Below are 27,997 nucleotides of genomic sequence, written 5' to 3' on the forward strand. Positions count from 1 at the left end.
CTCTCTCTCTCTCTCTCTCTCTCTCTCTCTCTCTCTCTCTCTCTTTCTCCCCCTTACATTTTACTTTCGAACGAACGTGTGGCTCGAACGTGCCGCGCGCTTCGATACTCGTAGCTCGCGCGGAAGTCCATCGTGCGCTCGGCAATGCGCTCGGCGGTGCACTTTGCTGTTAAGGATCAAGGCGAAATTATCGAGAGCAAACGAGAGAGAGAGAGAGCAAGTGTTCCCACCCTAATACAGGCGTCAGGTGGAAACGCTCTCCGTCTTCGATTCTTCTACGTCAACGATCACAAAGTTGTCTAGTAAGAAAACGTCGTCCTCGTTGTTTCTTTTTGTGTTTTCGTCGCTTCTTGAATCGTCGTTTCGCGATCTAAACGTAACGATTAAAAGTAGGAGGATCTGCCAAATCGTTCTCTCGAGCATGACGCGCACTGTCGATATTATCGCGCGTCGATCGAGCTCGTGTCGCGCGTGATTTCTTTTCTCGCTTTCTCTCTCTCTCTCTCTCTCTCTCTTTCTCTTTCTTTCTCTTCGTATAACCTCCCCTCCACCTTTCACCTCCTTCGTTACAACTTCACACACTTTTCTCTTGGTACAGTTCTACACTGATTTTATACAGTCACCCATATGTACATATATACACGTACACTAATCTTTCCTGTCTTCTTCGAAAGAACGCAATCAAATGTTTGGGAAGAAGTCCACGCGAAACATCGTCGATGTATAGTAGGAAGCACGTGTCAATGGTAAATAAGCGAATGCACGCCGCACGGCAGCGCGGTGCATGTGCACTCGCAACGCGCGCTAAGGGCGTTCCATCCAGAGCTCCCCCTCCCCTTGCAATCCCACCATTCCTTCCAGCGCCTTCCGCAAACTTAGTTTACGATCGACACGACTCTGCTCGACACTACGGAAGAAGACAACACTTCGTCCGTCGCCTTCTGACACCCACCCTCCCTCTTACTCAGGCAAGAGAGAGGTTAGGGTACGATGCCTTTCAACATACGTCTTTATATGCGTCGAGGCACGAATCAACGACCGTATTTCTCTCTTCTTCGTTCTTTCGTCCTCGATGTCATCAAAGTCCACCTGTCAGGTGACAACATGAAGTTTTAATGAAAATATTCCAAAGAATCGGCATGCTATCTTGGAACGCAGGAGGTTACGGGTCGACGACACTCTACGAGGTATTCATACGCCGCCTACAAAAGGCCGTCGTCCTTTCTTTCTTTCCTTCCTTCCTTTTTATCTTCCTTACTGTTTTCTTCTTTTTTACTTTTCCACTTTCCTTCTTGTCGTCTCTGTTAATAAAGCGCAACCACAAGGTAGCTTCTTACCATAGGAATTCTACACCTGTTTATCGCGCGAACGCACGATTTACTGCGTGAGCCTTTGATCGCGCGCCATCCCTCTCTCTTTATCTCTCTCTCTTTTTCTCTCGCGCGAGCGAACGAGCGAGCGCGCCTATGTACGAGGATGTAAAAGAGAAAGAAACAGAGAGAAAGAGAGACGGAACGAAGACTCGGTGTTGCATCGACGCGACAAACGCATACACATGCGCGTCGAGTTTACCGCGGTGTACACGGAAAAGAGACGGATAGTAAGAGAGAAGAGCTACATTACACGCACGCGTGAGAGAGAAAGAGAGAAAGAGAGAGAGCAAGAAAGAGAGAAAGAGAGAAAGAGAGAGAGAGAGAGAAAGGGAAAAAGAAAAAGAGAGAGAAAGAAAGAGTAGAGGAAAATGAACGAGAGAGGGAGAGATGACGCGACGACACACGCAAGTGGGTGGTTGAACCCCTCTTATCGTTGCCCGACTGCCTGACTGGCTGGCGTGTTACAAATGCAGCTCGCTCTCGTGCGAGCAAATAGGCTACTGCCAAGGGCAGCGCCGATATTCTTTCACGCGCAATACCGTACGATCGACGTCAAAACAAAACCGCCGCCACTACTGTCGTTGCTTCTATCCTTATCCTCGTGTCGTGCTCGAAGTGGTCTTCTCTTTTTATTTACGTCCTTGTCTCTCTCACTTATGCTGTTTCTTTTTTTCGAAGATCACGAATCACACTATGCGATCAGCAATGAAAAAAACGTTACGTCGCGATCACGGGGGGGCCACGTTCGAACGCGAAAAAGAAAACGTAAAGGCGTCGTGATGGATATACGCAGCAGATACACGTACCTCCCTCCTCTTCTCTCCCTCTCCCTTTACCCTACTGTCTCAACGAGGTAAGAATCTGTTTCTCCTCTTATTGCTCTTCCTCTCTTTCTCTCTCTTCCTCTCCCCACTACTTTGTACCTTTTCCTCGCACTCCGCGCAGTCTCGCACGACGAGAACACAAATATCGCGTCACTCAAAACAGTCGTAACCCACGCTAATGTCGTATCACCGAAGAACCATACGAACGTGACACTGCAACAATATCCGTCGACGTAGCTAGGAATATACTATGTATGAGAAAGATAGGCACGAAATTGATATCGTCCTCGTTGTCAATCGTTTTTTGCGACGCGGAAGCTCGTGTTTGTTAGGCACTCGTCAACGACACGCCTGAGAAAAGACGGTGTGCTCACTCGTATCCATCTTGTAAAGGTCATGTGTACAGCGAGGCTTCGCGCTGCTGCTGCTTGTAAACAAGATGTACGCAGGCGCCAGCGTGTCGAGTGGTGGTAGCGACGGTCGACAGCGACGACTACTCGATACGCAGTACGACTGTCGTACTATGTACATACATCTATACATACCACCTATTTTACGTATCTGATAAAGCACGCTCGGTCCCGCCATGAATTTTGCACAACACGACGCAATGTGTTCCGTGCCATCTTGTGACAGAATTATGCAATATGTCTGATACGAGCGATCTTTTTCTTCGATTAGATGTGGGATGTTAACCTCTTACGTTTCATATATTTGTTTAACAGTTATAGCAAACTATTCTAAACAATTTTCTATAAAAGATCAGATTCACATATTACCATAATATCAATGAATATATACCAAATAATACATTATTTTAATACATAAATATAATTCTTTTCTACACTTTTTAATAACAATTTATAACAACTAAATTGTTTCTTCGAAGATAAATTGTAAGTATCGTTTATATATAATGACACTCGAATGTAAATAGTTCAATATTATTCAATATTATTTTTGGATAAGTTATGTAAAAGAGTTGTAAATTATTTAACCTATCTATTTATTCGTATATATGTTAAATCAATAAATTCTTAATAATCATCAGCAATTGTATAACGTTACAATTATATTCTATTAGTTTTACTATCTCTAAAGAATACTGCCGTGCGATTAAAAAAGGCATTATGATCTTTTGATATTCCAATTTGTACATATCATTGGATTCATTTTAAAAAGCTCTATCACGAGTTATAAAAAAAAGCAATAAGAAAAGATCTTATAAAACGTTATTCTTTTAAATATTACTTTTACATCTTCAAAGTCTCTACCATAAAGAAAAACAGCTTGCATCAATATCTAAAAGGTAAGGTAATATTTTAAAAGTTATTGCTTTTTTTTTGTTATGTGCTATTTAAAAAACTCGTCATACGAGTTTTAACAAGTGTAAATAATACCTCAGAAACTTTAAAGGCTTTTTTTTAAAACTAATTCATAAAGATGTTACCTTTCATGATAGTACGGCAGAAAAAAAATAATACTATTTATAATACTATTACAAATGGCACAGCAGAAATAACGTCAGTCACGATAATAATTCTGACAAAATAACAGTTGTTAAAGAATAATATATAAAAAAATATAATTGCTATTTTAATATATAAAAATAAATTGTACTCTTCTCTTAAATTTAGTTTTCTCTTTTGCAGTCTTTTAAATTTTACTAACAACGTAGAATCTAGCAATATAGATTGATCATTTTTGATCTATATTGCGTAGAAAATATTATTTATATCAATAGAAAAAATAAACTACACATTAGCTGATTATGCGCGAATTATAAATAGAAGAGATAGTTGCATAAACTTGAATCTGGTTCCATTTGAATATTTTGTCCAACGAGTGATACGAGTTTATGAGCATATTGACATGGAGCAGGCACTCTTATGGTACCAGGCCAATTGTAATATAAATGACAAAGTTTATATGTAAAACGTTGTATGTGATCAGGCTTCATATTAGATCCATCGTAAGCAACGATATAATGCGTAGGCGTTACAGTACCAGCACGTATACTTTGAGGTATAAGAAAAAAATCGTAAAAATTAGGTCTTGTTATAGAAAAATCGATGACAGTTCCAGATATAGGATTGATTAAATTTCCTTGCTACAAATTTTGAGAAAATTACGACATATTCTAGCTATAAGTTATGAAATTATTTTCACAACATTAGTTATTTTGATACTCACGTTTTCACAAAATAAACGAGTATTAATTCGCTTCTGTACAACAATTACACTGAGTTGTGGTTTGTAATCAGGATCTATATGCGTGAATGTTGCCAACAATTGTTTAACTTCATATTTGGCAATAGTGTCAATTTGTCCATCACCAACGCCATCACGATAAACAATTATACGATTCGGATTATTTCCATTACGCTGAAATAATGGCTTTCATGAAATCATCTTCTAATATCACAAAAATAAATAAACATAATAAATTATGTGTAATATATATATACGAGAATATAGAAAAAAATTAGTAACAGATAGTAATTAAAAGTCGTAATAAACATTCTTTTTTATATTAGATACCAAATGCATGCAATATATATATATATATATACACACACACACATATATATATATATACATATACACACATGTATATATATGCATTACTTTTTTAAACGCATTAATAGCTGAAATTAAGCAGATCTGTAATAAATCTATTATTTCTTGGTGTGCTCCTTGTAAACAGATCTTACTGTACCACGATGTTAATAATTTATCCATACTAGCTACAAAACCAGCTACACTTCCTCGTCTTCCTGTTCCAAAACCAGGATGATATACATCTATTCCACATACCATACATTTATCCTGTAAAATATTTTACTATTTACGCATGATTTTTTAAATATATTTAAAACATCTTATATATACACGTACAAATGGAATGTTCACTGCCCAAAGAGCACCGCCTAGTTTACAATTCATTTGTAAAGCTATTTTCTGTGTTATACTTCTCAATTTATCAGGACGAGAGAGGGTCCTTGACATTATAACTTGCGATGGAATGGGTTTTTCTACGCAACACAATCTATATCAATATTAACACTTTAGTTCTATTAGCATTGATAATAACATTTCAGTCATAAAAAATTTGTGAAAGATATCTTACTTTTTAATTGCAGAATATCGATCAGTACGATTGCTGGGGAAAACAATAACCACCATTTCAATATCATCATTAATGATGTGACGAAGTTCACGTAAGTATGTATCAGTTCTATCATCTTTTAAAGAAATTTCACGAGGACTGCTGATTTGTAGGCCTAAATTTAATGAAATATCAAGGAGCATTTTGATAAATGCTGTAGTGTATTTTGTATCTCGCTGAGAATAAAAAATACACCAATTTGTCAAACTCGGCTGTAATGAGTTTTTTTTATTAAAAATTTTGCAGTAAATTATGTTGTAATAAATTTGTAGCAATCATACTCACAGCACGTAAAGCATGATTATTAACCATTTCAATATTCCATTCAGCATTTGGTTTTCCTTGTATCATCTTATTCCTACCAAAATATATACGTTCAGGCATTAGAACACGTCCTTTCAAATGAGTTAAATCATTATCGAGCTGTAAACCCCACGCAGATAATATTTCCTGTGTTACGCTATTTTTTTTTATTTCTTGTAAAAAATTCCTTATTATATCACGGCGACTGTTAGGAGAAACTTTTGTAATTGTATTAAGATCTTTCATAATTCTACAGTCTGATCTAATACTATCCGTTAATCCAGCGACATAACATAATTCAGGTACTAGAAGTGTAAGTTTTTCGTGTGTCTGAAAAAAATTCCTTTTATTGTCCAATTTTCTTATACTCGTAATTATTATAACAACAAGGAATATAAAATATCTAATAAATGAAAAATATATGTACCTGCCCAGTAGATAATTTTTCTTTAGAACGGTGTACTAAAAGTGGCTGGGTTTTATCTTTAATTTCCAAACTCCAATGATTTTTATAATAATCTATTATAGTCGTTTTTATACCTTGTCTCTCAAATTGAAACATTGGATTTTTGTCCCATGCAATGTCATCGATACGATAAGTCTTATTATTATATCGAGTTAGAACACTAGACCCAACGACTTCCATTGTTATATAATCTTTGTAATGCTGTTGGTTCTTTTTATGAATTTCAACCCTAAAAAATAAATATTTATCTTCACATTATGTGAATATTACGTATATATATGTAATCTTTACAAAACTACATGTATAATTTTGTAAGTTTTGTAATTTATGTGATAGCTCAGTATATAAAATAGATAAAAAATAAAAAAATTCCTATAAATATATATTTAAAAATATCTAGAAGCTAAAAGAAAATTGTAACTTAATAACAGAACAGTATTATTTATATTTACTATTAATATTGTATTTGTAATAAAATATTTTTAAATATATATATATAGGAATTTATTTTAATATCCTGTAAATATATATATATACACACATGCTCTTACATCAAATCTCGAACTGTTTCCATACGCATAACTCGATGTTTTGCATCAATGCAAAGTTTTAATCCACTTTCATATTCATTAATAGCAGTAACATAACCAGGCCACACTTCTAATTGGTGCTGTGGTACAGTATGAGCACATGCAGGATTAAAATTTTGTCTGCCAATACGGACTAAATTAAGAGCTCTCATAATACGTCCAAAAAGAACATTAAAAAATTGGACACTTTCACTCATCTTTTCTTTCTTTTTAAAAATAAGAGTAAGGATCACTGGAGATCCATCTAATGGATGATTAGATTTGTACACTATTTTCTGAAAGTATTTTCACATTTTATTTATACTATTATATTTGAAATTGTAATTTTTAAGAAATTTTACCTCTTGTGGAAATTTGTGAGGTAAATATAAAAGAACTCCATCGAAGCTTAAGGTGTGTCCAAGTTTAGTTGCATGCTGATTCAAAAGTTTTCTTCTCAGAGCTCTTGAATCAATATCAGGATTGAATTTAACTTCATATTGGAATAATCCCCTTCCTGGATCTAGTTTTAAATCGATGTAATTAGCAAATATATCTACCCTAAACATAAAATATAATAACTTGTAAAAGATAATGATTAATATCTTTATTAATATAGATTTTTTAATAATGTAACAATATTTAAATAATAAATCAAATATTAAAAATACTTACACTTCTCCACTTGTACCTTGGCGGTTTATTACTTGTAATTCTTGGTTTGGGGTAGTAGTTGCAGGAGTAGTCTCATATACAGAAAGTTGAGATAACCTGCCTAATATTCCAGCATTATCACTACAAGAGGCTATTTGATCTTGTACTATGACAGCTTGTCTTTTATTATTTTGTTGTTTTTCCACAATAGATTCTTTTGTGTTAACCTGTTCTGTCATCAAAGGTTGTCCAGATGTTCTATGCAGACATCAATACATATATATACACATAATTATAATGTATCTCTCTCTCCCTAATTTTATTAATTAAAGAAAACTTACATGATCTTTTTAAATAAACCTAAAGGAGATGCTCTTCCTTTACCTATGGTAGGAAGAACCTCAAATAATGATGATTTTTCTTTTTCCTTTTCAATTTTTGTTGAGCTAAATAATAAAGCTTTTCCACGTCCCGTAAAAGGCAAAGTAGTATCTAATGCTTGTACCTGTGAAATTGATTCTTGCTGGTTTGTAATACTAGATGTATCTACAACGTTAGATTCATTTTCTACCAATTGTTCTCTTATCTTTTGCAGAAGCATAGTACCTCTACCTATACCAGGTTTATTTCGTCCATCATCAGATTTGTCTGTCATTTTTTATTAGCTGTAATTATCAAAAAAATATTAGGTTAATTAAAAGCTAATATTTTATAGTAATATATAAAATATTTTTATAACTTTTTATAGGATGTATACAAACATAAAAATTTATCAAAGGTTTTTTTAATCTATTTAAAAATCTATTTATAAATTTAAAAGAAATTAATTTGCAAAATTAATTTTAAAAATAATTTTTAAAATTAATTTAAAAAGTAACACTTTTACACAACGTGTAATTGTTTTATACAATATTAATAAAAATAACTATCTTTTAATTTTAATGTTATATTTTATTTAAATTATAATTTAATTAAATTATAGAATCAAATATTAAGTAAATAATTTTCTCTTTTTTATTACTTCTAATTTCTATTGTCTTCAATACAAAAGAATTTCACTGCTACAAAATTTATATAAATAGGTTATAAATATACACGTGTTCCCTATAAAATTTATCAACAACATAAAATATATCATAAAAATATAGAACAAATAAAATATGAAGTATTTATATTTATATTTTGGCTTTTTACATATATTCAAAATAATTTAATAATCTGATTTGTATTCTTTCTTCTTAGTATATTATTTTAAGTACAATCATACATTTTATATATATTAATAAATTACGAACACAAAATGTATATATTTTTGTTTTACCAATAATAAAAGACTTTTATCTAAACTTTATCTTATAACAGAAAGAAGAAAATTTTTTAATTAAACTCTAACCTATTTAAACGAACTTACGCAATTTGTCCTTTCTACTGTTAATAGAACTTATCCTTATTTTCTTAAAATATCATTCAAAGATAACAAGGAACTGTAAAGAATCTTAATACATTGTATTAATTCATAATAGATCTTCTATATATTATATTTTTGACTTCTCGACTGTACTGCTATCTATAGATTTTTTTTTGGATCATGTATAAATTAACAATATAATGAACAGTAACTATGACTTTAAAAAAAAAAAAATAATAAAAATAAATAATAAAAATAATAAAAAACAAGAATATAAAATTAAAAAATATAAAAAATGTAAAAGATTATTTTATCTTATTTTACGACTGTATACACATTAACTTATCTGACTTAAAATATTAGAAATATGTATACATATATACATACATGCATACATACATACATACATATATATATATTTCTTTATATTTTAAATGAATTAGAAAAATTAATGTTATGTATAATATATATATATATATATATATATATATATATATATCTTTATAAAAAATGATACGAAATTATCTACGACTAAAAAAAGGATTATTTATTTTAAAAATAGTTATTTGGTTGAAGCATTACAATATTATTTTTAATCGATCATTGATTGATTATATTGAGTCATCAAAATTTCTTTTTTATTATATTCATTAACAGAGATTTTGATTTGTTTACGCCTATGAATGATGACGAACATATATGGTTATCGTAAAAATTAACATAACGATAACAAGTTACATATAATGACTAGATAAGTTGGTTTTAGTTAAGATTAGTAAATCGAGTTTTACTTAGTCATAATGGCTACATATACTTTATTTAAAAGTATATCACGTTTATCTTCCGTGAGATGGCAAATATCAGTAAGATTATCAAGTTAGATAAACATCTTTCTTATATTATTCATAAAATAATATATAATTATATCATTTTAGATAAAACATTATTGTAATGCCACTAATGTTGTAAATGAACCACAATATGTTGGAATCAAAAACAATTTCACAAATCATTTGAAATTTATTAGCGCAGAAAATTATGAATCTATTCCTATATATAGAATCTTAGATCCAGCTGGACAAACACATTTTCTGGAAGAAAATAAGGTTTTCTAGAAATACATATATATGTATAGAATATCGATATATATAAATGTTTTTTTCTAAAATTTTTCCATTACAATGGAAATTTATAGCTTCATAGTATAAGATGAAATAATTGAAATATAAATTATTGAAAGGAGTATAATAAGAAATTTTTTTCCTATATTAAAGTTAGATGAAAAAACAATGATTAAAATTTATCGTGATATGATAACACTTACTATAATGGATAAAATTATGTATGAATCACAAAGACAAGGTCGTATATCTTTTTATATGACAAATACTGGAGAAGAAGCTGTTCAAATTGGTTCAGCCTCTGCGTTATTGCTACAAGATACAATTTATGCGCAATATAGGGAAGCTGGTAAGAATTTTTGTAACCAGTTTTATTTATATTTAAGAAATATTTATCTAATTTGAATATAGAATTTGAAAAATATATATTGTCAATTTACAGGAGTATTACTTTGGCGTGGCTTTCAATTCTCTAAATTTATGAATCAATGTTATGGCAATGTTGAAGATGAAGGAAAAGGAAGACAAATGCCCGTACATTATGGTTCAAAAGATTTAAATTTTATGACTATATCATCTCCTTTAACAACTCAGTTGCCACAAGGTGTTTAATCATATTAATATTAATTAAAATTATTAATTTCGTAAATCTATTTCATTAATATTTTATAATGTTAAAACATATCTAGCTGTAGGTGCAGCATATGCATATAAAAGAGAAAAAAAACAAGCATGTGTAGTATGTTACTTTGGAGAAGGTGCAGCCAGTGAAGGAGATGCTCATGCAGCTTTTAATTTTGCTGCTACTTTGTCATGTCCAATAATATTTTTGTGGTAAGTGCTAAAATTAATAATTATTTAATTTTAGTAATTTTACTCAAAATAATACAAAATACTTAATATACATATATATATATATATATATTTAAGTCGTAACAATGGTTATGCTATCTCAACACCTGCACATGAACAATACAAAGGAGATGGTATTGCAGCAAAAGGTCCAGGTTATGGAATTAATACAATTCGAGTAGATGGGAATGATGTACTTGCTGTACATTATGCTACAAGTGCAGCTCGTCAGTTTTGCATAAGTGAAGGAAAGCCTGTCTTAATAGAAGCAATGACCTATCGGTGTGAAAAGAAAACCATGATATATTTACTAGTAATTCATTCTAATAATTATAAATCTATGAAGTATTCATTATTTTTTTTTCTTTAGTACTGGCCATCATAGTACATCTGATGATAGTACAGTGTATAGAACTAGCAAAGAAATTGCTCTTTGGAATCGTGTTGCACCAATTTCAAGATTTAAAAAATACATACAGTCCTTAGGTATTTGGAGTAAAGAACAGGATGATAACTTGCAAATAATTATAAAAAAAGAAATTTTTGATGCTTTTACTGAAGCAGAGAAAAAACAAAAACCTCATTGGAAAGAAATGTTTACAGATACTTACTTTAAAATGCCAGACCATATAAGGTATAATCTGTTACATAGTATATATTAGATAGAAAGAATGAGTTTTTCCTTGAGATTTTTATTTGTTCACATTTTATATTTCAGAGATCAAATGTGTTCCATGGAAGAACATCTCGCGACATACCATGAGCATTATCCATTGAAAATATTTCAATCATAAATTACTTTTTAATTAAATAGATATTCATTTATTTTTATAATTATATATTTTTATAATTATATATTTTTATATATTTTATTATGTTTTAATACATGTAATGAAAATAGTAATAATAACAAATATAACATTTTTTATTTTGATAATATTATGTGATAACTATGATATTATGAAATATTATGATATTATGAAATAAAATAGAATAATTGTTATTATAGTATAGTAGGTTAAAGGTTATAGAAAGAAAGGTTATATGAAATGCAACATATAATTTTATATTTATAATTATAATTTAATCATATCAATTATAGAAACTAATTTTGTAAAGAAAACAAAACTAATACATTTATGTACCTTTATTATTTATTTATATTATCTTTATTTGGTTATATTGTTAGCAATTTCTTTGTATTTTTCCATTCTAAATTCTTTTCTTGCAGCGCTAAGCAAGATATTATGGAGTAAATTATGTTCATTTGGATTACTTTGTTCTATGCTTGGATATACATTTCCTATTATTTAAAAATTATATTATTATTAAAAAGAATTATAAGAATTAATAAGTAAAATTATAGAAATTAAAGTTACCTTTAAGTTCTAAAACAGCTCTTGCATAAACGTTGTCTGGGTATATGTACGGTGCTTTATGAAGTTTTGTAAAAGAAACTGTGTAGTCCTTATACCTTGGTGCAAGAACTTTAAAAAGTTTATGTACAAGTTGTTTTTCAAGAATCCAAAAATCTGCCACTTGCATTGTTTCTTTGTGATCTGGGCCATAACGAATTGCTTCTGATATCAACTATATATAATATACAAAACATCACTTTAATTATGTATACTAAATTACGTTTTGCAAAATATTGTGTTAAATGTGTTATAAAAAAGTATATATAAAGCAGAATCAATATAAAATATAAATGAAAAATAAACACATACACGTTCAACATAACCTCTTGTTTCATCAGCTCGATTATAATTTAATTCGATTCTTTCATATTTTAATAATGCCGTTAAAGTTTTTTGAATTTTTCGGATTCTTCCTAATGGACCATCTACGTTTCTTAATTTACGTCTTGGTTTTACATTATATCTTAATTTGGAAACTAATTTTTCGACGTTAGCTTGATTCATCTTTTAACTCCTGTAGCGACTTCGCAATGGACTGAAGTCCACTGCGGAATATTCGAAACAATTATTATAGTTAGTGAATAAAAAAAAAAACTTCGAATATTATAATATAATAAATATATTATTAATAAAATATATATTTCATAGATTTAAGACGTTTCCTAGTCAATAATATGCAGAATAATCGTCCAATATTTTTGAAGCATTCGGCGTCTTTTTTCAATAATCATAAATATAAAAATATAGTCAAATATATATAACGATTGAAACTGAAACTTTAATAAGGTACTTTTAATAAAATAAAAAATTATTTTCTCTTATATTAATTTTGTTATTAAAATTCAAGATATCACTTCAAATACATATCTACATTCATCTTAACGTATTTTTATTATTTTAGTAATTATAAGTAAAGTAGATCATGAAAAGTATTTTTTTTGGAAGTAATTTTGTTTCTTATATTTCTGAAATTTCCAGTAAATACGAATTATATTAATTATATATTTTTCATTTTATAAAAGATTTTTTCAATGAGCACAATCAAATCTTGCATTAAATTAGGAAGAAAGTTTGATGTTATAATTTTATTTTTATTTTATATATTACAATAACATATGATACATTAAAGATAACAACAGTGCATTATGATTCACTTCCTATGATCGAAGTGCAGCTTATAACCACAGTTGTAAATATTTATACATGAAAATTTGATCTCTATCTCATGATATCAGTGACGGTGCTTTGACACATTAAATGTTATCATTTATAGTTTATTTAAAAATGCAAGATGAATAAAAAATAGGATGAAACGTTCAAATCCTTCACTCTATCATTATGTATTAAAAATTACATCTGAAGATAAAATGTTTATACATTATCATTGCACTAGTTCAAAAACTGAACTACACACAGTTTTACACAATTTTCTAAATATGTAACTAAACAAATGCAATTATGGAATTTAGAGCTTAAGAATTTAAAATATAAGATATACAGTTAATTTACATGTTTGGTCAATATATTTTTGTGATGTTTGCAATTAATGATACTATTATGTTGATAAATAGTTGAATGCAGAAGTCAATGCACAATTACTTTAATGATAAATTATATAATTATTTATCGCTGCACAGGGGGAGCTATTGGAAGACCAGATGCACTAACATTAGAGATGGCAGAATTAGGTCCTAGAAGAACCTGTTTTTGTTGTGCACGCTGAACTTCTTCCATCTGAGCACGCTCCACTTCAAAGAATACAGGTGCGAACAAAATAGCAGACGAACTGAACAAGAGCCATGTTGCTGAACATGAAAATGTATATAAACCTAAAATCAAATTAAAATGTTTCAATCGAACTTCTTTAATCAATCATATTAAATATTAATCGATCAATAATAAGCAAATGACATTAAAATTTATGTTATACTTATAACAAACCTTTGATGCAAGTACATAGGCAAGATCCAACATTATATCCAACTTTGCGAACATTTTCTGGAAACATTTCTGTAAGTCCTAACAATCTTTCCGAAAAGCTTTCATCCTAAATAAAATGAAATCATTGACGTTGTAATACTTAACGTATTGAAAATTTTTCATTTAATATAATATATTATTTAATATAATATTTATTATCATTATAAAATTATATTAAAAATATAGGATTATTAAGCAGACCTAAATTAGAAACTTTGATGGAAAATATTGAGCGAGTGTACTGGAAATGAGATTATAACAGTTCATATGGGATTATTTTTTAAATTAAATATCATAGATAAATAGCAGAAAATAAGTACCTCCTCATCGTCTTCTTCATCGGGAAGAAGAGATTTCACTTCTGGAGAGCGTGCGTCGCTACTACCCATACCGCTGTCCAGCTGGTCTATTTCTTCGATTGAAGCCATATACGTGGTTAATACAAAATTAATATATAAAATAAACCAGTCTACTCAAGTTTTGAAGAAAATAATTAGTAAATCTCCGTCTCCCAACTTCGACAAAGTACTACTGTATAAGTAAAAGCAACTCTCGGTCACGTTTACTAGTACTGCATTAATTTTGATAGGAGGAGAATATGCCGGTACAACGTGATTCAAGTTCAACCGCGCGCGATATAAATATTTTTTCGAATAATATTGATATTGATAATAAATTAATTAATTAAACTACTTACGTGTTCGTTATGGAAATTATTCTAAAAAGGCTGATATATATATATATATATATACGTATATCGGTAACACACTATTTTAACAATAAATAGTTAAAGTATGTATATGATTCGTATAATGGTCACTTTATTTTACGATTCACTGAATTTTATGTCAAATGAGAAACGTTTTAATATCAGAATTAGATTTGTAGTTAGTGAAAATGTATATATTGCATGTATTTATTATATCATCGAAATTAATCGAATAAAGTTATTTTCATTCTAAGAAACGAGCAAGGTCGCAATCGCAGAGAATTAAGGCATATTTCAAATTTACGAAAATGTTCGCTATTAAGCGATTTGAAAGAAAATACCAATCACTAACATTTCGCTAAACATATAACCATTAAAATGCTACAAATAGATAACTTATATAATCATTCTTGATCATCATTGGTCATTAGAAAATCTAATGAAAACAAACACACAATATATATAAAAACGACTTGTACTTCTATGATAAATATATAATTAAATATTGTTGGGTTTGTTCGTAGGTTTTTTAAATTTTGATGTAAATCATATTAAGGAAAAAGGAGAAGGATTTTTTAACAAGATGAATACATTTTTTATAAAGCATGAAACAGCGATATTGTGTTTATTTCTTATATCTGAAATATTTAAATTTCATAATTTTTTCAATACAATATTTTAACATTGATATTTTGTTTATTTACAGATATTTTGGCATAACACATTTTCAAATCTATCTTTCTCTATTAATTAATATATACATTATTTTTTTATGTAGGATCAAGTAATAATATGCTCTATGCAAAGAAAAACATTTATTTATTGTGTTAATGATAAAAAATTCTTATTATGTTTGAAAAATATGATTATTAAAAGACATAAAAAATTATCTGTATTTCTAAATATAAAGCAAATAAACAAAATATTTCGTATATATATATATATTTTAGAGCTAATAAGTGATGATAATTTCCTTTTCTGGAAATGTTATATATCACATTGTCCAATTTGGTACATATAGTACCTAATATTTAAAGAATATACTTTGTACAATTAATCTATACATTGCTATCTACTTGTGATAATATGAGAATATCACAGCTTTTTTTAACAAACGTTCTTACAGTCATTGAGATCTAACTCTTATAAAGATTTAATAATATATATATATATATAATGCAATATAATTTTTTTTAATGATATATAATGATTACTAAATATACTTTCCAATAATATAGAATCCGCGCTTGTTTTTAATATTTGCAGTTATATAGTAATTGTATCTTTAATATATATGAAATAGTTGTTACAGATATTCATTTATAGAAACAGAACGTTCAATCGTCAAATCAATACTGTTTTTAATGTAATATTTTTTGAGAATATGCAGAAATAGATTTAAAAATATTCATTTTTCGAAAGCATCTATCAATGTAACAATCTTCATTTTTCCTCTTCAGTTATCTTTGTTCAATGAAGGGACTTCAGTATTTAAAATTCTATTTCGATTCTTCTTTAATGAATTACTTGTAAAGTAAATAGATTAATTCTAGATATTTTTTCTATTTACTTTTTTTTTTTTATCCAAAAATCTAAATGCCATAAGTTCAATTATTACAATTACTCCCTTCATTAAGCTTTAAAAAATCGCACGACTCGAACAACATACTGTTTACATATAGGACATTCGGACATTCGTTTTCCACAATTAATACAACAGGCCATATGACCACATTCTAAAATGACACATTCTATAGGCGCATCCCAGCAAATTTTACAAATATCTTCTTTATCCATGTTATCTATGTCTATGAATATATTTGTAGTTATTATTGTTTGCTTCAATGTTTCATGTATATTTTTTAATTGCAAATATATTAAATATTACCTGCCCTTGCTTGATTATGTTCCTCCCATAATCTAGATGCTCTGTCCAACAATTCACACCTTTCAACACAACCTTTAAAGTCAACACGATTTGTTATTAAAAGAGTTTTTAATTGTTTCACACTTAAGTGTTCCAATTGTGATAATTCATTTATATCTGATAGCTTGACAAGACCTGACCACTGTTTCAACAAAATGTTTTTTAATCTTAATATTAGATATAATTAAGAAAATATGATATATAAATTAGTAAAACATACCACAGGAATTTCTGTTAACATAGCTGATTGTTTTATATCTAATGTTTCTGAATCTTCATCTTGTTCAGTAACTAAAGGCTCTGGTCCACTATCTGGACTGCAATCACCTGCCGATATTTCTTCTATCTCTATGTTATTAACTGTTACGTATTCTGATTCAAACTCTATGTTTCTTTCCTCATTCATTGCATTTGTATGATTTTCTAATTGTATTGGTGTTTCAGGTAATGTACTACTTGTAGAACTTGTTTGACTATTAATAATAAATAAATTATTAAAAACACATGTAATAATTCATTAATATATGAATCTTTTTACTTCACTTGATCTAAAAATATAATACATACGGTAGTTCTTCTGTTAGTGTACTTGGCCTTATCGTAGGTTTCTTTTCATCTATTAAATTATCTGCTGAACCATTTGCATATATCAATAATAAATTTACCAAGTCTTCTTTTTCTATGATAATAATAATAATAATAATGTATTTTTATATATATAAAAAGAATACGCATATAATATACATAGAGATCAATATTCGTATATATTAAATATTTATTATTTTCAATACATACCTACACATCCTTTGATAGATACTTTTTTTGCAATAAGATATTGGCGTAGATCTCTGGAGCGCATTTGCATAATCTGACTACGAATAAGCGGTCTTCGTGCTAACATACCACAATTTTCACAATTAAATGTTTTGTCAATACGCTTTATGAGGCACTCGGAACAAAAATACCTTAGACAGCCTGTACATTGTTTCTAAAACGTAAAAATTAATATGACAGTTTGAAGTTTAGACTTTTATTTTTTTTTTTATATAAGAAAGTAAAACGTGAGAAAAAGGAAATATATCAAGTAAAAGCATTAATAGTATTTTTGAAATTATATAATGACACAATCATTAATTATATCTTAATCAAAATTAATTTCAATATATTTTTCTTTCTAATAAATACTTACTCTTCGTTTAAATAAATTAAATTTTGTTTTGCATGCTTCACAAGCCATCTTTATATGATTTAATTGTCTAAAGTTTACGTTTTTCGAAATTTGTCGGTTATGACATGACCAAGGTTGCCGTGTTGGCAAATGTATCACTAAATCTAGTGATTTCGATAGTTTCTGGATTTGCTGAAATTGTTGACGGTTATAAAAATGAACAATTACGTGATATAATCATCAAAGAGATTTGCGCATTTCGTTTGAAACTTATTAATCGAACGAAGAGAACTGATGTTTCCTATACTAATAATAATATAATATATCGCTTCTAGCGATATCTATCTCTCCTCTTCATATCTGTCTTCTGAAACGAGCATGACAACGATAAGGTAATGAGTCACATTGGGAATAACTATTAACGTTTTTCAATAAACATTTATAACTACTTTCTTTTTCTATTTTTAATATATTATTTACTCGATCAAGTATTAACTGCACGCAATACGCGTATTGTTTTGACTCCATGTTCACCCACTAAAACGTACATTTTGACACTGAGTGAGTTCTTTCTTGTTCTTCCTGTCCTATGTCCACTTACCCTACCACCATACATTGACGTCATTGTTTGTCACTGCTCATTTTACTCATTTCACTATTATGTAAGCGTCGAGTAATATTCAATATTATTTCAGACATTAATCAAATTGTTACCTATATGATATATTTATTATTAAAAAAAAAAAAAAACGAATAATTTTATTTATAAACGTAAATATATTATTTCCATGAAACTCGAAAGAAATATGTGTTATATCGATATTATGCATATATCGACGTTTACGTCGATTGAAAAAACAACGAATTAGTTTGTTAATTTATTATTAAAAAACTACGAATATATATCATCGTGAAATTATATAATTTAAATAGAAGTAAACACACGTATAATTTTTATTTATTTTTTCTATCTACGTATCACGAATAAAAGAAACAACTAAATAAAAAGACAATTGCTCTATCTGTAGGTATATGTAAGAAATTAACCAATCACCGTAGATATTAGAAAAAAGCTGTAGGACTCTCTATAAAAAGAATAACCTGTGGCGTTTAATCTTAATGCAATCAACAGATAATATGTTACTTGTATAATTGTTTGTAATCTTCTATAGAGGTTAATATACACAGAAAATTGTATTAATCCTTTCGTTACGTCAGTGAAACAGCTGCTATTATACGGGGTGTCAAAACGCGAACGTGCACTTCACAAATGAGAACATATTCGTGTTTTTTATCACGAACCGAACGTATATTTCACCGCTGACAGGTCACGTCATATAAATTATTGGTTTCTTATTCAAGCTGCATCGAACTATGTAATATAACCAAAGTTATAAATCAATACGAAATTTTAATGGATGACTCACTGAAAATCACCGGTAAGATACAACGAACATGCGATATTGAATAACTATAATCATTGTTGGTAACGAAAGATTTAATGATATTCTTAACTTATCTCACACGTTTATAATAATTATCAGTCTATTGATACAAGTTGTAAATGATATTTGATCTATATATATTATCTCGATAGATTTAAAATAGCAGTATCTCGATTGATTTTTTTTTAGAGATTAGAGGGCTTATATTTTTATTATGATAAAAATATGACGTGTATATGAAGTATATATATATATATATATATATATATATATAAAATATATATTTTAATATATTTTAAATACTATGACACATAAAATATATTTAAATATATTTTAAATAATATGACATAAAATATATAATACAGTTTTGATTTAAAAAACGATGCATAATTTTTACGTTTATATATATATACATATATAAACATACGCTATTTGGCAATTATTTAAATAATGTGATATTACAATGGTAAAATTCAAATTGATAAATATACTATAAAATAATATAATATACTATAAATACTATGAAATTTACATTGGTAAAAATATTATCACGATCTATGTATAAATTAATATTATAATAATATTACAATATTACAATACAATATATCGTACTACTATATTTTTTATTCTATATTTGTTAGATAATATTACATGGACGGATGCATCGTGTGTTTCGAATTTTGTTTCGGTAACCTTTCGACGACATCTTCCTCGACGTCTCTCGAAATTTGATTCCACTTATCGTTATTTTCTGTATCGTCGTTCTCATGAACGGAATCTTTCCTATAACATGTAATAGAATATACACTAATATAAATAGGATATATAAACGATAGAAAATTAGTGTTATTTTGATTAATCGATTTGATTGTTAACTAACGTGTACTTATTAATAGAGGGCAGGAACAACGATTTAGGACAATCTTTGAAATACGGCCAACACTCTCCGTGTAATTTCCCTCTATTTTCAGCTTCCACGTATTCGTTGAGAATATTTGCAAATGGCGACTTGCTAGCCCTAAAAAACGAAAAAGTTAGATAAAAAGAAAGTCAATCGATAGATAGAAAAGCGATCTTACGTGAGAAATAGTTTCAACATTTCGCCGATCAGGCCGAAATTGTTGAGAGGATGACCATGAACTTCACAAATCGCTCGCAATAAGCAAGCTTTTCCATTTAAACCCAAAGTGCTTAACATATCCTCGGCTGTGCCGTAAAGAAGAGCTCTTTCACCACCGTGAAACGCATCTTTTGGAATTTCTATGGTGTCCCTTTTGTGAAGTCTTCGTTTTATGAAGGCAGCTATGAAATCTGCCATAATCATGCCAGCTTTTCGACCGCGGGCACTTCTATCGAATGCCGATGGCAAAGCACCATAAGGATTTTCGTTATCTGTTAGGCCTAATTTATCGAAGTCGACTGTAAAAAAGGGAAATGTAATCATTCTAGCATATGTACATGTCATATGAGCCGTTCGTTCATTTGTCAAAGTGATATATTTCATAAAACAAAAAATCGGATAAATTCATATACACTGTTTTTAAAAATTTCTTATAAAATATACATCGTAGAATGTATGTAGCTTTCGTGTAACATCTGTAATGCATAAAATTATCATTAATTTTAAGTTAATAATAATTAATAATTAAGTAATAAATTATTTATTAATCAACTTATTTATTAGTTATCGATACAAAGCTCTTGTCATTTAGTAATGTCGAATGTGATTATCAATTTAAATATATATAAAAAATTAAGTACCAATCAAGTGCTTCGGTAGTAAAATTTTCAAAAGTTCAAAAAATAGAATTAATTGCTTTGACCTGTGAACGGTTCATGTCATGATCGTTAAAAAGTTATACTCACTCGTAAAAGGAAGACTAATAGTCATATTGCTCAAAAAGCCGTAAGGTGGATATCTAACGAAGGGTAGTGCCAACGTAGGTGTAATCGTCATTACCGTGCCAGGTGGTAAAGCTATTCGACCGTCGTTCGTTATCCAAAGGACTCTTTTTTGTCGATGATGATTGCCATCGCCGTACTCGTTTCCAGAACTGGAATACGATCGTTTTAAAACGAGTAGACCGAGCAATAGTACAAGAGTCTTCCTCGTCATATCGACCCTTTGCCAAATTCTGTAATAGAAACTTTTCTTCTTAATTTTAATTTTAATATTATTCTCGATTTTACGAAGAGCATGCTGAATATAAATCGTGATTTAGAACTTCGAAAAATAGTTACATTTGATTACGATAAATAAACAAATGTATTCATTCATTCGAATGGAAAGAAAGCGGGTTGAATGAAGAGACGCTTAAAGTGACTACGCGTTACGAGAGAGACATTCATTACTTTTACAGCTAAAATGCATACTCACGTTTAACGTTTAAATTACAATCACGATTTATGGCACGACTTACGAATTCGATCAGTTCGTATCTAAAGAAGCATTCGTTATTTGCGTTTCTGAACGTTACAATAAATCGATTGTTATAACGTGACGAGAATTATAATGCTTTCATTCGTAATACTTTCGAATTTTTTCCTCTACTTATAAATTAGATGAAATCTTGAAAAAAGAAAAAAAGAAAAACAAGGAACGAGAATGATGAATAGTGAAGTTAAAAGTATTCTTGTTTTTAAATAGGTTTCCTTTTTATTTTTCTTTAATTACCTAATTCTAAGCTATCTCTGACGTATGACGATGTGTTTATGAAATTAATCGATAAATGTCTAACGTTTGATGGTTCCAAGAAAACAATAATCGTCACGATTGATCTACGAACGCGTTTTTTTGTCACTCTTAGTACTGTAAGCGTACCTTACGAGTATAACTAGTCGAGCGAGTGACCAGTTTGCGGACGCAAAGTCGCTTCGATGTAACAGTATGTAATAGCCTGCGAAATCATAGCCGAGAGTGACCAGGCCAGTGGGATTCGCCCTAGAAAGAAGTCCAGGTGTACTTTATGCCCGGAAAAATTTGTTCGTGCTGTAAAAGCTTAACGTTACATGTTTACAATATATATGGATATCACATCAATGTATCCATTAACAGATTAATCGTTTTGAAAGTGATCGGTGACCGATAATCGAGTATCGACAATAGTAACTTTCATTGGAGTTGTTTACTACGTTTCATTAGATTATAAAAATTCTTGACAATTATTCATTATTATTATTCAATCATCGTCATCATTATTATTTGCTTAATATATAATTTATATAAAAATCGTTAACGTTGCTAAGGTTTTCGATGATTAAGTTAATATATTATGACCGCCATAATGATTATCAGGGAGGGACGAACAAATAAATATATTGTTATATTTTGGTACAATTCAGTATTCTATTGTTCTCTTTAATACGTGGTGCGGCGTGGCTGGAAAATTTGTTAAAATACGCTTGACGATGAATGTGTTTTTCTGTTCTCATTTGGTGTCAACCTAGGGGAAACCCTTTACTCGTACGAAGACGCTGCGTGCGAAGACGACGTGACCGTCGATATAACGGCCATCACCGAACTCGGCGAGAAAGACCGCGAGGAAAAAGTAAGAGGAGGATAAGGAGGAGGAGTAAGAGGAGGAAGTACTGAAGAGTCGAACGAGCACCGCAAGAATACAAATTCCAACGACCTGCATATTTCGACGTATCTTCTTGAATTGGGCCGGTACTAAACGAATTGAACGACTTTGCAATTAAGTATTCGTGGATCGATGCTTATTTTTGGCTGGACACCGTTAAGTCTTGATTCTTGAATATAAAACCGGGTCAAATACAGTTTCTTATTTTCTTTTTCTTTAGCGTTAGCACTATCATCGTTCTTTCCTTTTTGTCTACGTGGCTAAATTTACGTATTACTAAATTATTTCCAAATCTAATATTTCTCGTCTTTTTTTTATTTTTTTTTTTTTAGATATAACATTTATAGGCAGGCATGTATCTGTAGATCGAGTTATTTCGTTATGGGGTTTCGCTATGGCATAATCTGTGCTTCGAATTTAGCGCTGATGCGCTATAATAGCGCACATGAATAATACTACTATGCGATATGATGGTATATAATTACGGTTGCGATGGTATGATGATTCAAACCGCGGGTGAAAGATATCTACCAGTACACGAATTTAAGTCAAGTTAATAGATTTAAGAACGGTTTGATTTATATGTGGAGAAGGAAATACGAAAAGGATGGAAAAGATACAAAAGGGCTACAGCCGCAGTTATAATGAAATGAAATATTTTTAAATGGATGTTAAAGTTCTGTTTTCTTTTTTATTTTTTTTTCCTGTTACGATCGGTAACGGTATTTGTTCGAGCCACTCGAATATCGGTACCCGATCCAAATATCACGAGGACAGCCTGTTTGTTTTACGATCGAAGGTGAATCGAAGCCAAAAGAAACGTTGAAAATTTCCTCCGAAGTTGCAGTGTAATAAAAAAGAAAAAAGAAAAAAAAAAAGAAACGTATATTATGCAAACTTATTATTACATCCTGTTGAAAGTTACAAGCGTGGATGACTGTACGCAATATATATTATGGAAGAGTAACGAACTGGTTGGCTAACTCGCAAGATGGAAGTTTTGCTTATCTATTCGCATTATTTCTAGATATATGGACGTATTTTATCTATCGAATATTGATATATCTACATGAACTATCTATTTTATATATCTTCGTATCGGAATTCGAATTCATTCCTGACCCAGTGCCTCCCTTATATTATTCGGTTAACCGTTAGCCAATTGTGTTACCAGTATAGTTTGACAAATTGCAAATGAACTTCATGAATTTTTTATGACATTTTGCATTTGGGATTCGACAATTTTTTGATTGGCAAAATTTTCTATAGATTTGTTCGTAGATAGGTCCTTAACTGTTCATAATTAGGCTCATAAATAAATCTAATCTAATATAGAAATATTATGAAAGTTATTCGGTGTTGAAAACGATTCGCTGTCGAGTAAATATGTATGTACATTGCACAAGCTATTCTTCATTACGAATTCGGCTGAACTCGTCTTTATACAGAACGAATTACTACTTAGAAAACGTGATTCGAATTAGGAGTTTTTATACATATATACGTGATAAGCATTTCGTGTAACAAAATTATGCTTGAACAAGATTTTTGGAGAAAATAAGTATTTGACCTCGAATCAGTTACATAGCAATTCATTCTTCCTTTTTCGCGTATAATAGTAAATTTTAGGTGAAAGTATTTTTTAGAATTTTATGAAATTTGTTATCAATTTTATATTACAATCACTGACTTATGATTTAATAATGAAATAGTTATATAATAAGTTATTATAATAATAAATATATAATATGTTAAATGTAATGATTAAAATAAACACCTTCTACGATTTAGTATAGTAAGTGTTAAAATCTAATGATTAAAATAAACACCTATGTTACATGTTTCATACAGATATGAATCGTTTGCGTTTTATGCTTTAATGCTGCGATCATGCAACGTCAGAATTTCACGCGTTGTTTGATACAGGTTTTACTATGTATGGTAAAGCATAACAATGTCGTTGTACTGCATAAGGATAATCTAATTACATTTACTATTCATTTCTATATTTCCCTTTCGATTGATACTTTTCTTTGAGCTTCGATTTCTTTGTAAGTCAGATCATATTTTGTCGGTAAACGAGAGAACGTTTATATTGTTTCAAAAATATAAAATCGATTACGGAATCGTAACATGATAAAAAGATCTATTTAATTATACTTTAGCTAGTAGTGAAACAAATTATGAATGAAAAATGTGTTCTCCAAAGGAAAAAAAAAAAAAAAAAAAAAAAAAAGCAAGAAACATAACTGTAAAAATCTGTCGTTAGTTAGGATCACACGATTTATAAGTTTAAAGTACGATTATTGATCTTCGTTTACTATGATCGATACTAGTTGTCCTTGAACTTCTGAAAAAGGAGATAAGAAAAAACGTAGCCTTCACGTGTGCGTTAAATGCTTTTAAACGTTGCTAAATTAAAAAAAAAAATGAAAAATCGAGTTTATTGAACCAGTGATGAGTATTATCCATGTCGGTAAATCTATGTCATTCTAAAATGAGTTTTTCATATCGTGAAGAAATGCGTATGTCCTTATCGAAAGAGTGACCGGTTAATTACGTGTTTCTTATTTACGATTCAAGGAGTAGTCATTAGCGTCGCGTGGCGCGAACGACCACACACGATACAAAATTGTGAAGTAACTTTTTCTAAGATACACGACGATTGAAATTGATCGACCCGCTACTTTGGGTTCAAACTTCAAAATATTATGCGACGTCTGCAATCATTATTTGTCGATATTTACAATGACAGTGATGTTCACCTTGAACTATTTTGGAGGCTTCGTTCGATACATTCGCTAAAGAACCGGAAAGTTTAGTTTTTGAGTTTAAATATTTCTTCGAGATAATCTTAATGGTTATTTTATCTTTCTCTTCCACGCGCATACCTGGACTACTTAAAACGTGCGTACATATTCATGTCCACGTGGTCTGCTTAATGTCTATCGCGCTCTCCTCACGCAGTATCAAAAATGTAGAAATGTATAAAAATTATACTAGTCGATTATAAAAAATGTTACATACGATACAAAAATATCTATTAAATCAGAATATCGTAGACGTCGGTCAATGTATACATAGCCATATATATCTACCTATCTGTTTTCGTAAATTCACGTGGTGAGACTAACGTAATGAAAATTTTCTGCCGTACGGACGATCTCGTCCTTACGTCATCTTATACACGTAATATAGATGATAATGGAGATGAACTTCCGTTGGGGTGATGACCGCAACAAGTTTACATTCTTACCGCTATAAGAACGCTGACAAATTGGCGGACATACCTTTAGCATGAAGTAATATCAAATTTTTCGCCGAGTCGTTGAAGAGCCTTGGCGTGATGTTTGTAACTATCTGGGCTAATTTTGATGCACACTGGTTAACAGGGCTATGGCATAATTGTTCGCACGCGGCGGCTGCCTAACGCAGACCGCTTCTATTTCGTCCCGGTGATATATCACTGTGGTAATGTGACTCTGTCTTTGATCACGAGATCTCCCCATGGAAAAATTTGATTCGAGTGTTTAACACGTGCACTCGCGTGTGTTTTATATCTGTATGTTCTTTTAAGCTAGCCGTTTAAATATCTCTTTTGGAAAAGGTCGAAGAAAATATATTGTAAATGAGTAAAAAATCTATATGAAAATCGATCGATCTTACTTGTCGATCACTAATGTAAATCTCATGTCGATTATCTCGAGTCGTTGCTCTGCCGATCGCGAACGGAAAGATACAACGGCACTCTCGTGCCTTTTACAGATCTATTCTCAAAGTCTTCTCTTTGATCGAAGTGTTTTACTTTGAAAATTTCTTGATCGAATTCAATGATAATGTCGTTAGCGATATTACAAAGCAACCGTCGGAAAATGCAAACAAAAGATCGTTATCCGCAGATGATGAGAATGATGACGCCAAGCAACGTAGTTTCACGAATAATGTCAATTTTCAGACTGACCGCGCTTTATTCGCGCACTTGACGTCTTCCGCGTTGCATATACGAGTCGGTACGAGTAGGTACCGATCCGCGGCGAACGTTCCCCCACTCCAGCTGCCCTCTACCCCCACTACCACATCCTTTCAGATGGTCACGCACTCGAGCCTCGGACGTATTCGAATACCTTCCCTTCTCCTCCGCTGCTTCGCCGATCATTTTTGACTTTACTTTTTATAAAAACCGTTAAACGTTAACCTTTCTTAAAAGATACAAAGTGATATGTAGAATGAAATGTAGGTATGCCTTGTATAATAATAATAATAATTAATTAATACAAATTGAAAGTAAACGACGAGATTGAGAATCATTGATACCGTATCGATCGTATTTTAAATATTATATAGATGCAACATGATAAGGATCATGAGAAATTTGTAATATTTAGAAGATATTAAAATGATCTTTTTCAATCGAGGGGAAAGAAAGAAAAAAGAAAAAAGAACAAAGGGGGGAAGAACGATTCGGTGTTTAGTTCCAAGTCGATCGTCGAAATATTAAAATTCACAACATGCTTTATTTGTAAATCTGCGAATTAAACAATATTTTTAATACAATACCACTAATCCTAAAATTATTTTTAAAGAGTCCGCGCGATTGCAACGACGACGACGATGAGATCGGAGACGCGTCTTTAAGAAAAAGACGGATGGATTATCGACGTACATTGATTATACATCATGTATATGCCCGTGTGTATATGTGTATGATACTCGTTGATTTCTGATCTGGAAACAAGTCGCATCTTCGATCGGTCGAGTCGCTCGCAGCCATTTTGACAACAAATCGCGTAGAACTCAAGGAAAAAGGAAAACAATGTTTATGTGTACTTATTTTATCAACGAAGTGAAAATAAGTCGTTCACGTGTCGTGCGAACGAGTTTTCTGCTATTCTGTTTTCTTTTTTCCTTTTCATTTTCATATCTTTTCTCCTTTCTTTCTTTCTTTTATAAACATTAGCGAAACAGAATGAACGGTACGAACCGGAAATATTCTTTCTTTTCTATGGCACCTGTACGTAACGACATACGCA

At 30.3% G+C, this 27,997-nt stretch overlaps 6 protein-coding genes and 1 long non-coding RNA gene across 10 annotated transcripts; 2 read left to right on the plus strand and 5 right to left on the minus strand.

The window, feature by feature from the left end:
• Positions 1-1,220: 1,220 nt before the first annotated feature.
• Positions 1,221-8,928, minus strand: LOC122637524 (protein argonaute-3). The gene is made up of 12 exons (XM_043829705.1): positions 8,770-8,928; positions 7,700-8,023; positions 7,380-7,616; positions 7,067-7,265; positions 6,687-7,000; positions 6,097-6,364; positions 5,652-5,999; positions 5,328-5,578; positions 5,096-5,246; positions 4,826-5,026; positions 4,391-4,582; positions 1,221-4,307 (listed from the first exon to the last, which is right to left on the minus strand). The coding sequence occupies exons 2-12, from the start codon at positions 8,011-8,013 to the stop codon at positions 3,978-3,980; spliced, it is 2,805 nt and encodes a 934-aa protein (XP_043685640.1). The 5' UTR covers positions 8,014-8,023; positions 8,770-8,928; the 3' UTR covers positions 1,221-3,977.
• A 549-nt stretch (positions 8,929-9,477) lies between these two features.
• LOC122637525 (2-oxoisovalerate dehydrogenase subunit alpha, mitochondrial) lies at positions 9,478-11,583 on the plus strand. Its single transcript, XM_043829706.1, has 8 exons — positions 9,478-9,629; positions 9,702-9,872; positions 10,041-10,236; positions 10,330-10,491; positions 10,577-10,721; positions 10,818-11,021; positions 11,110-11,373; positions 11,458-11,583. The coding sequence occupies exons 1-8, from the start codon at positions 9,567-9,569 to the stop codon at positions 11,531-11,533; spliced, it is 1,281 nt and encodes a 426-aa protein (XP_043685641.1). The 5' UTR covers positions 9,478-9,566; the 3' UTR covers positions 11,534-11,583.
• A 285-nt stretch (positions 11,584-11,868) lies between these two features.
• LOC122637526 (39S ribosomal protein L17, mitochondrial) lies at positions 11,869-12,707 on the minus strand. The gene is made up of 3 exons (XM_043829707.1): positions 12,467-12,707; positions 12,119-12,329; positions 11,869-12,042 (listed from the first exon to the last, which is right to left on the minus strand). The coding sequence occupies exons 1-3, from the start codon at positions 12,659-12,661 to the stop codon at positions 11,909-11,911; spliced, it is 540 nt and encodes a 179-aa protein (XP_043685642.1). The 5' UTR covers positions 12,662-12,707; the 3' UTR covers positions 11,869-11,908.
• Positions 12,708-13,232: 525 nt separating this feature from the next.
• Positions 13,233-14,717, minus strand: LOC122637527 (mitochondrial import receptor subunit TOM22 homolog). Its single transcript, XM_043829708.1, has 3 exons — positions 14,458-14,717; positions 14,099-14,204; positions 13,233-13,986 (listed from the first exon to the last, which is right to left on the minus strand). Exons 1-3 carry the CDS (start codon positions 14,563-14,565, stop codon positions 13,781-13,783), a joined length of 420 nt encoding a protein of 139 aa, XP_043685643.1. The 5' UTR covers positions 14,566-14,717; the 3' UTR covers positions 13,233-13,780.
• Positions 14,718-16,225: 1,508 nt separating this feature from the next.
• Positions 16,226-18,655, minus strand: LOC122637511 (E3 ubiquitin-protein ligase RNF34). Of its 3 annotated transcripts, none has more exons than XM_043829685.1 (7): positions 18,422-18,655; positions 17,963-18,133; positions 17,569-17,761; positions 17,341-17,452; positions 16,994-17,246; positions 16,735-16,915; positions 16,226-16,654 (listed from the first exon to the last, which is right to left on the minus strand). In XM_043829685.1, the coding sequence occupies exons 1-7, from the start codon at positions 18,467-18,469 to the stop codon at positions 16,479-16,481; spliced, it is 1,134 nt and encodes a 377-aa protein (XP_043685620.1). In that variant the 5' UTR covers positions 18,470-18,655; the 3' UTR covers positions 16,226-16,478. The 3 variants fall into 3 exon arrangements, with proteins under 3 accessions (XP_043685620.1, XP_043685621.1, XP_043685622.1); XM_043829686.1 differs by having other exon boundaries at positions 17,963-18,308; positions 18,422-18,645; XM_043829687.1 differs by having other exon boundaries at positions 18,490-18,644.
• A 225-nt stretch (positions 18,656-18,880) lies between these two features.
• On the plus strand, positions 18,881-23,163 carry LOC122637513. The gene is made up of 2 exons (XR_006329257.1): positions 18,881-19,380; positions 20,028-23,163. It is a non-coding gene; the product is annotated as an uncharacterized LOC122637513 (long non-coding RNA).
• On the minus strand, positions 19,844-26,979 carry LOC122637512. 2 transcript variants are annotated; one of them, XM_043829691.1, is made up of 6 exons: positions 26,258-26,979; positions 22,208-22,327; positions 21,253-21,521; positions 20,466-20,805; positions 20,267-20,404; positions 19,844-20,169 (listed from the first exon to the last, which is right to left on the minus strand). In XM_043829691.1, the coding sequence occupies exons 3-6, from the start codon at positions 21,500-21,502 to the stop codon at positions 20,034-20,036; spliced, it is 864 nt and encodes a 287-aa protein (XP_043685626.1). In that variant the 5' UTR covers positions 21,503-21,521; positions 22,208-22,327; positions 26,258-26,979; the 3' UTR covers positions 19,844-20,033. The 2 variants fall into 2 exon arrangements, with proteins under 2 accessions (XP_043685626.1, XP_043685623.1); XM_043829688.1 differs by lacking the exon at positions 22,208-22,327.
• Positions 26,980-27,997: the final 1,018 nt, after the last annotated feature.

Source organism: Vespula pensylvanica, chromosome 2 (assembly GCF_014466175.1).
Source record: "Vespula pensylvanica isolate Volc-1 chromosome 2, ASM1446617v1, whole genome shotgun sequence".
Classification (NCBI taxonomy): domain Eukaryota; kingdom Metazoa; phylum Arthropoda; class Insecta; order Hymenoptera; family Vespidae; genus Vespula; species Vespula pensylvanica.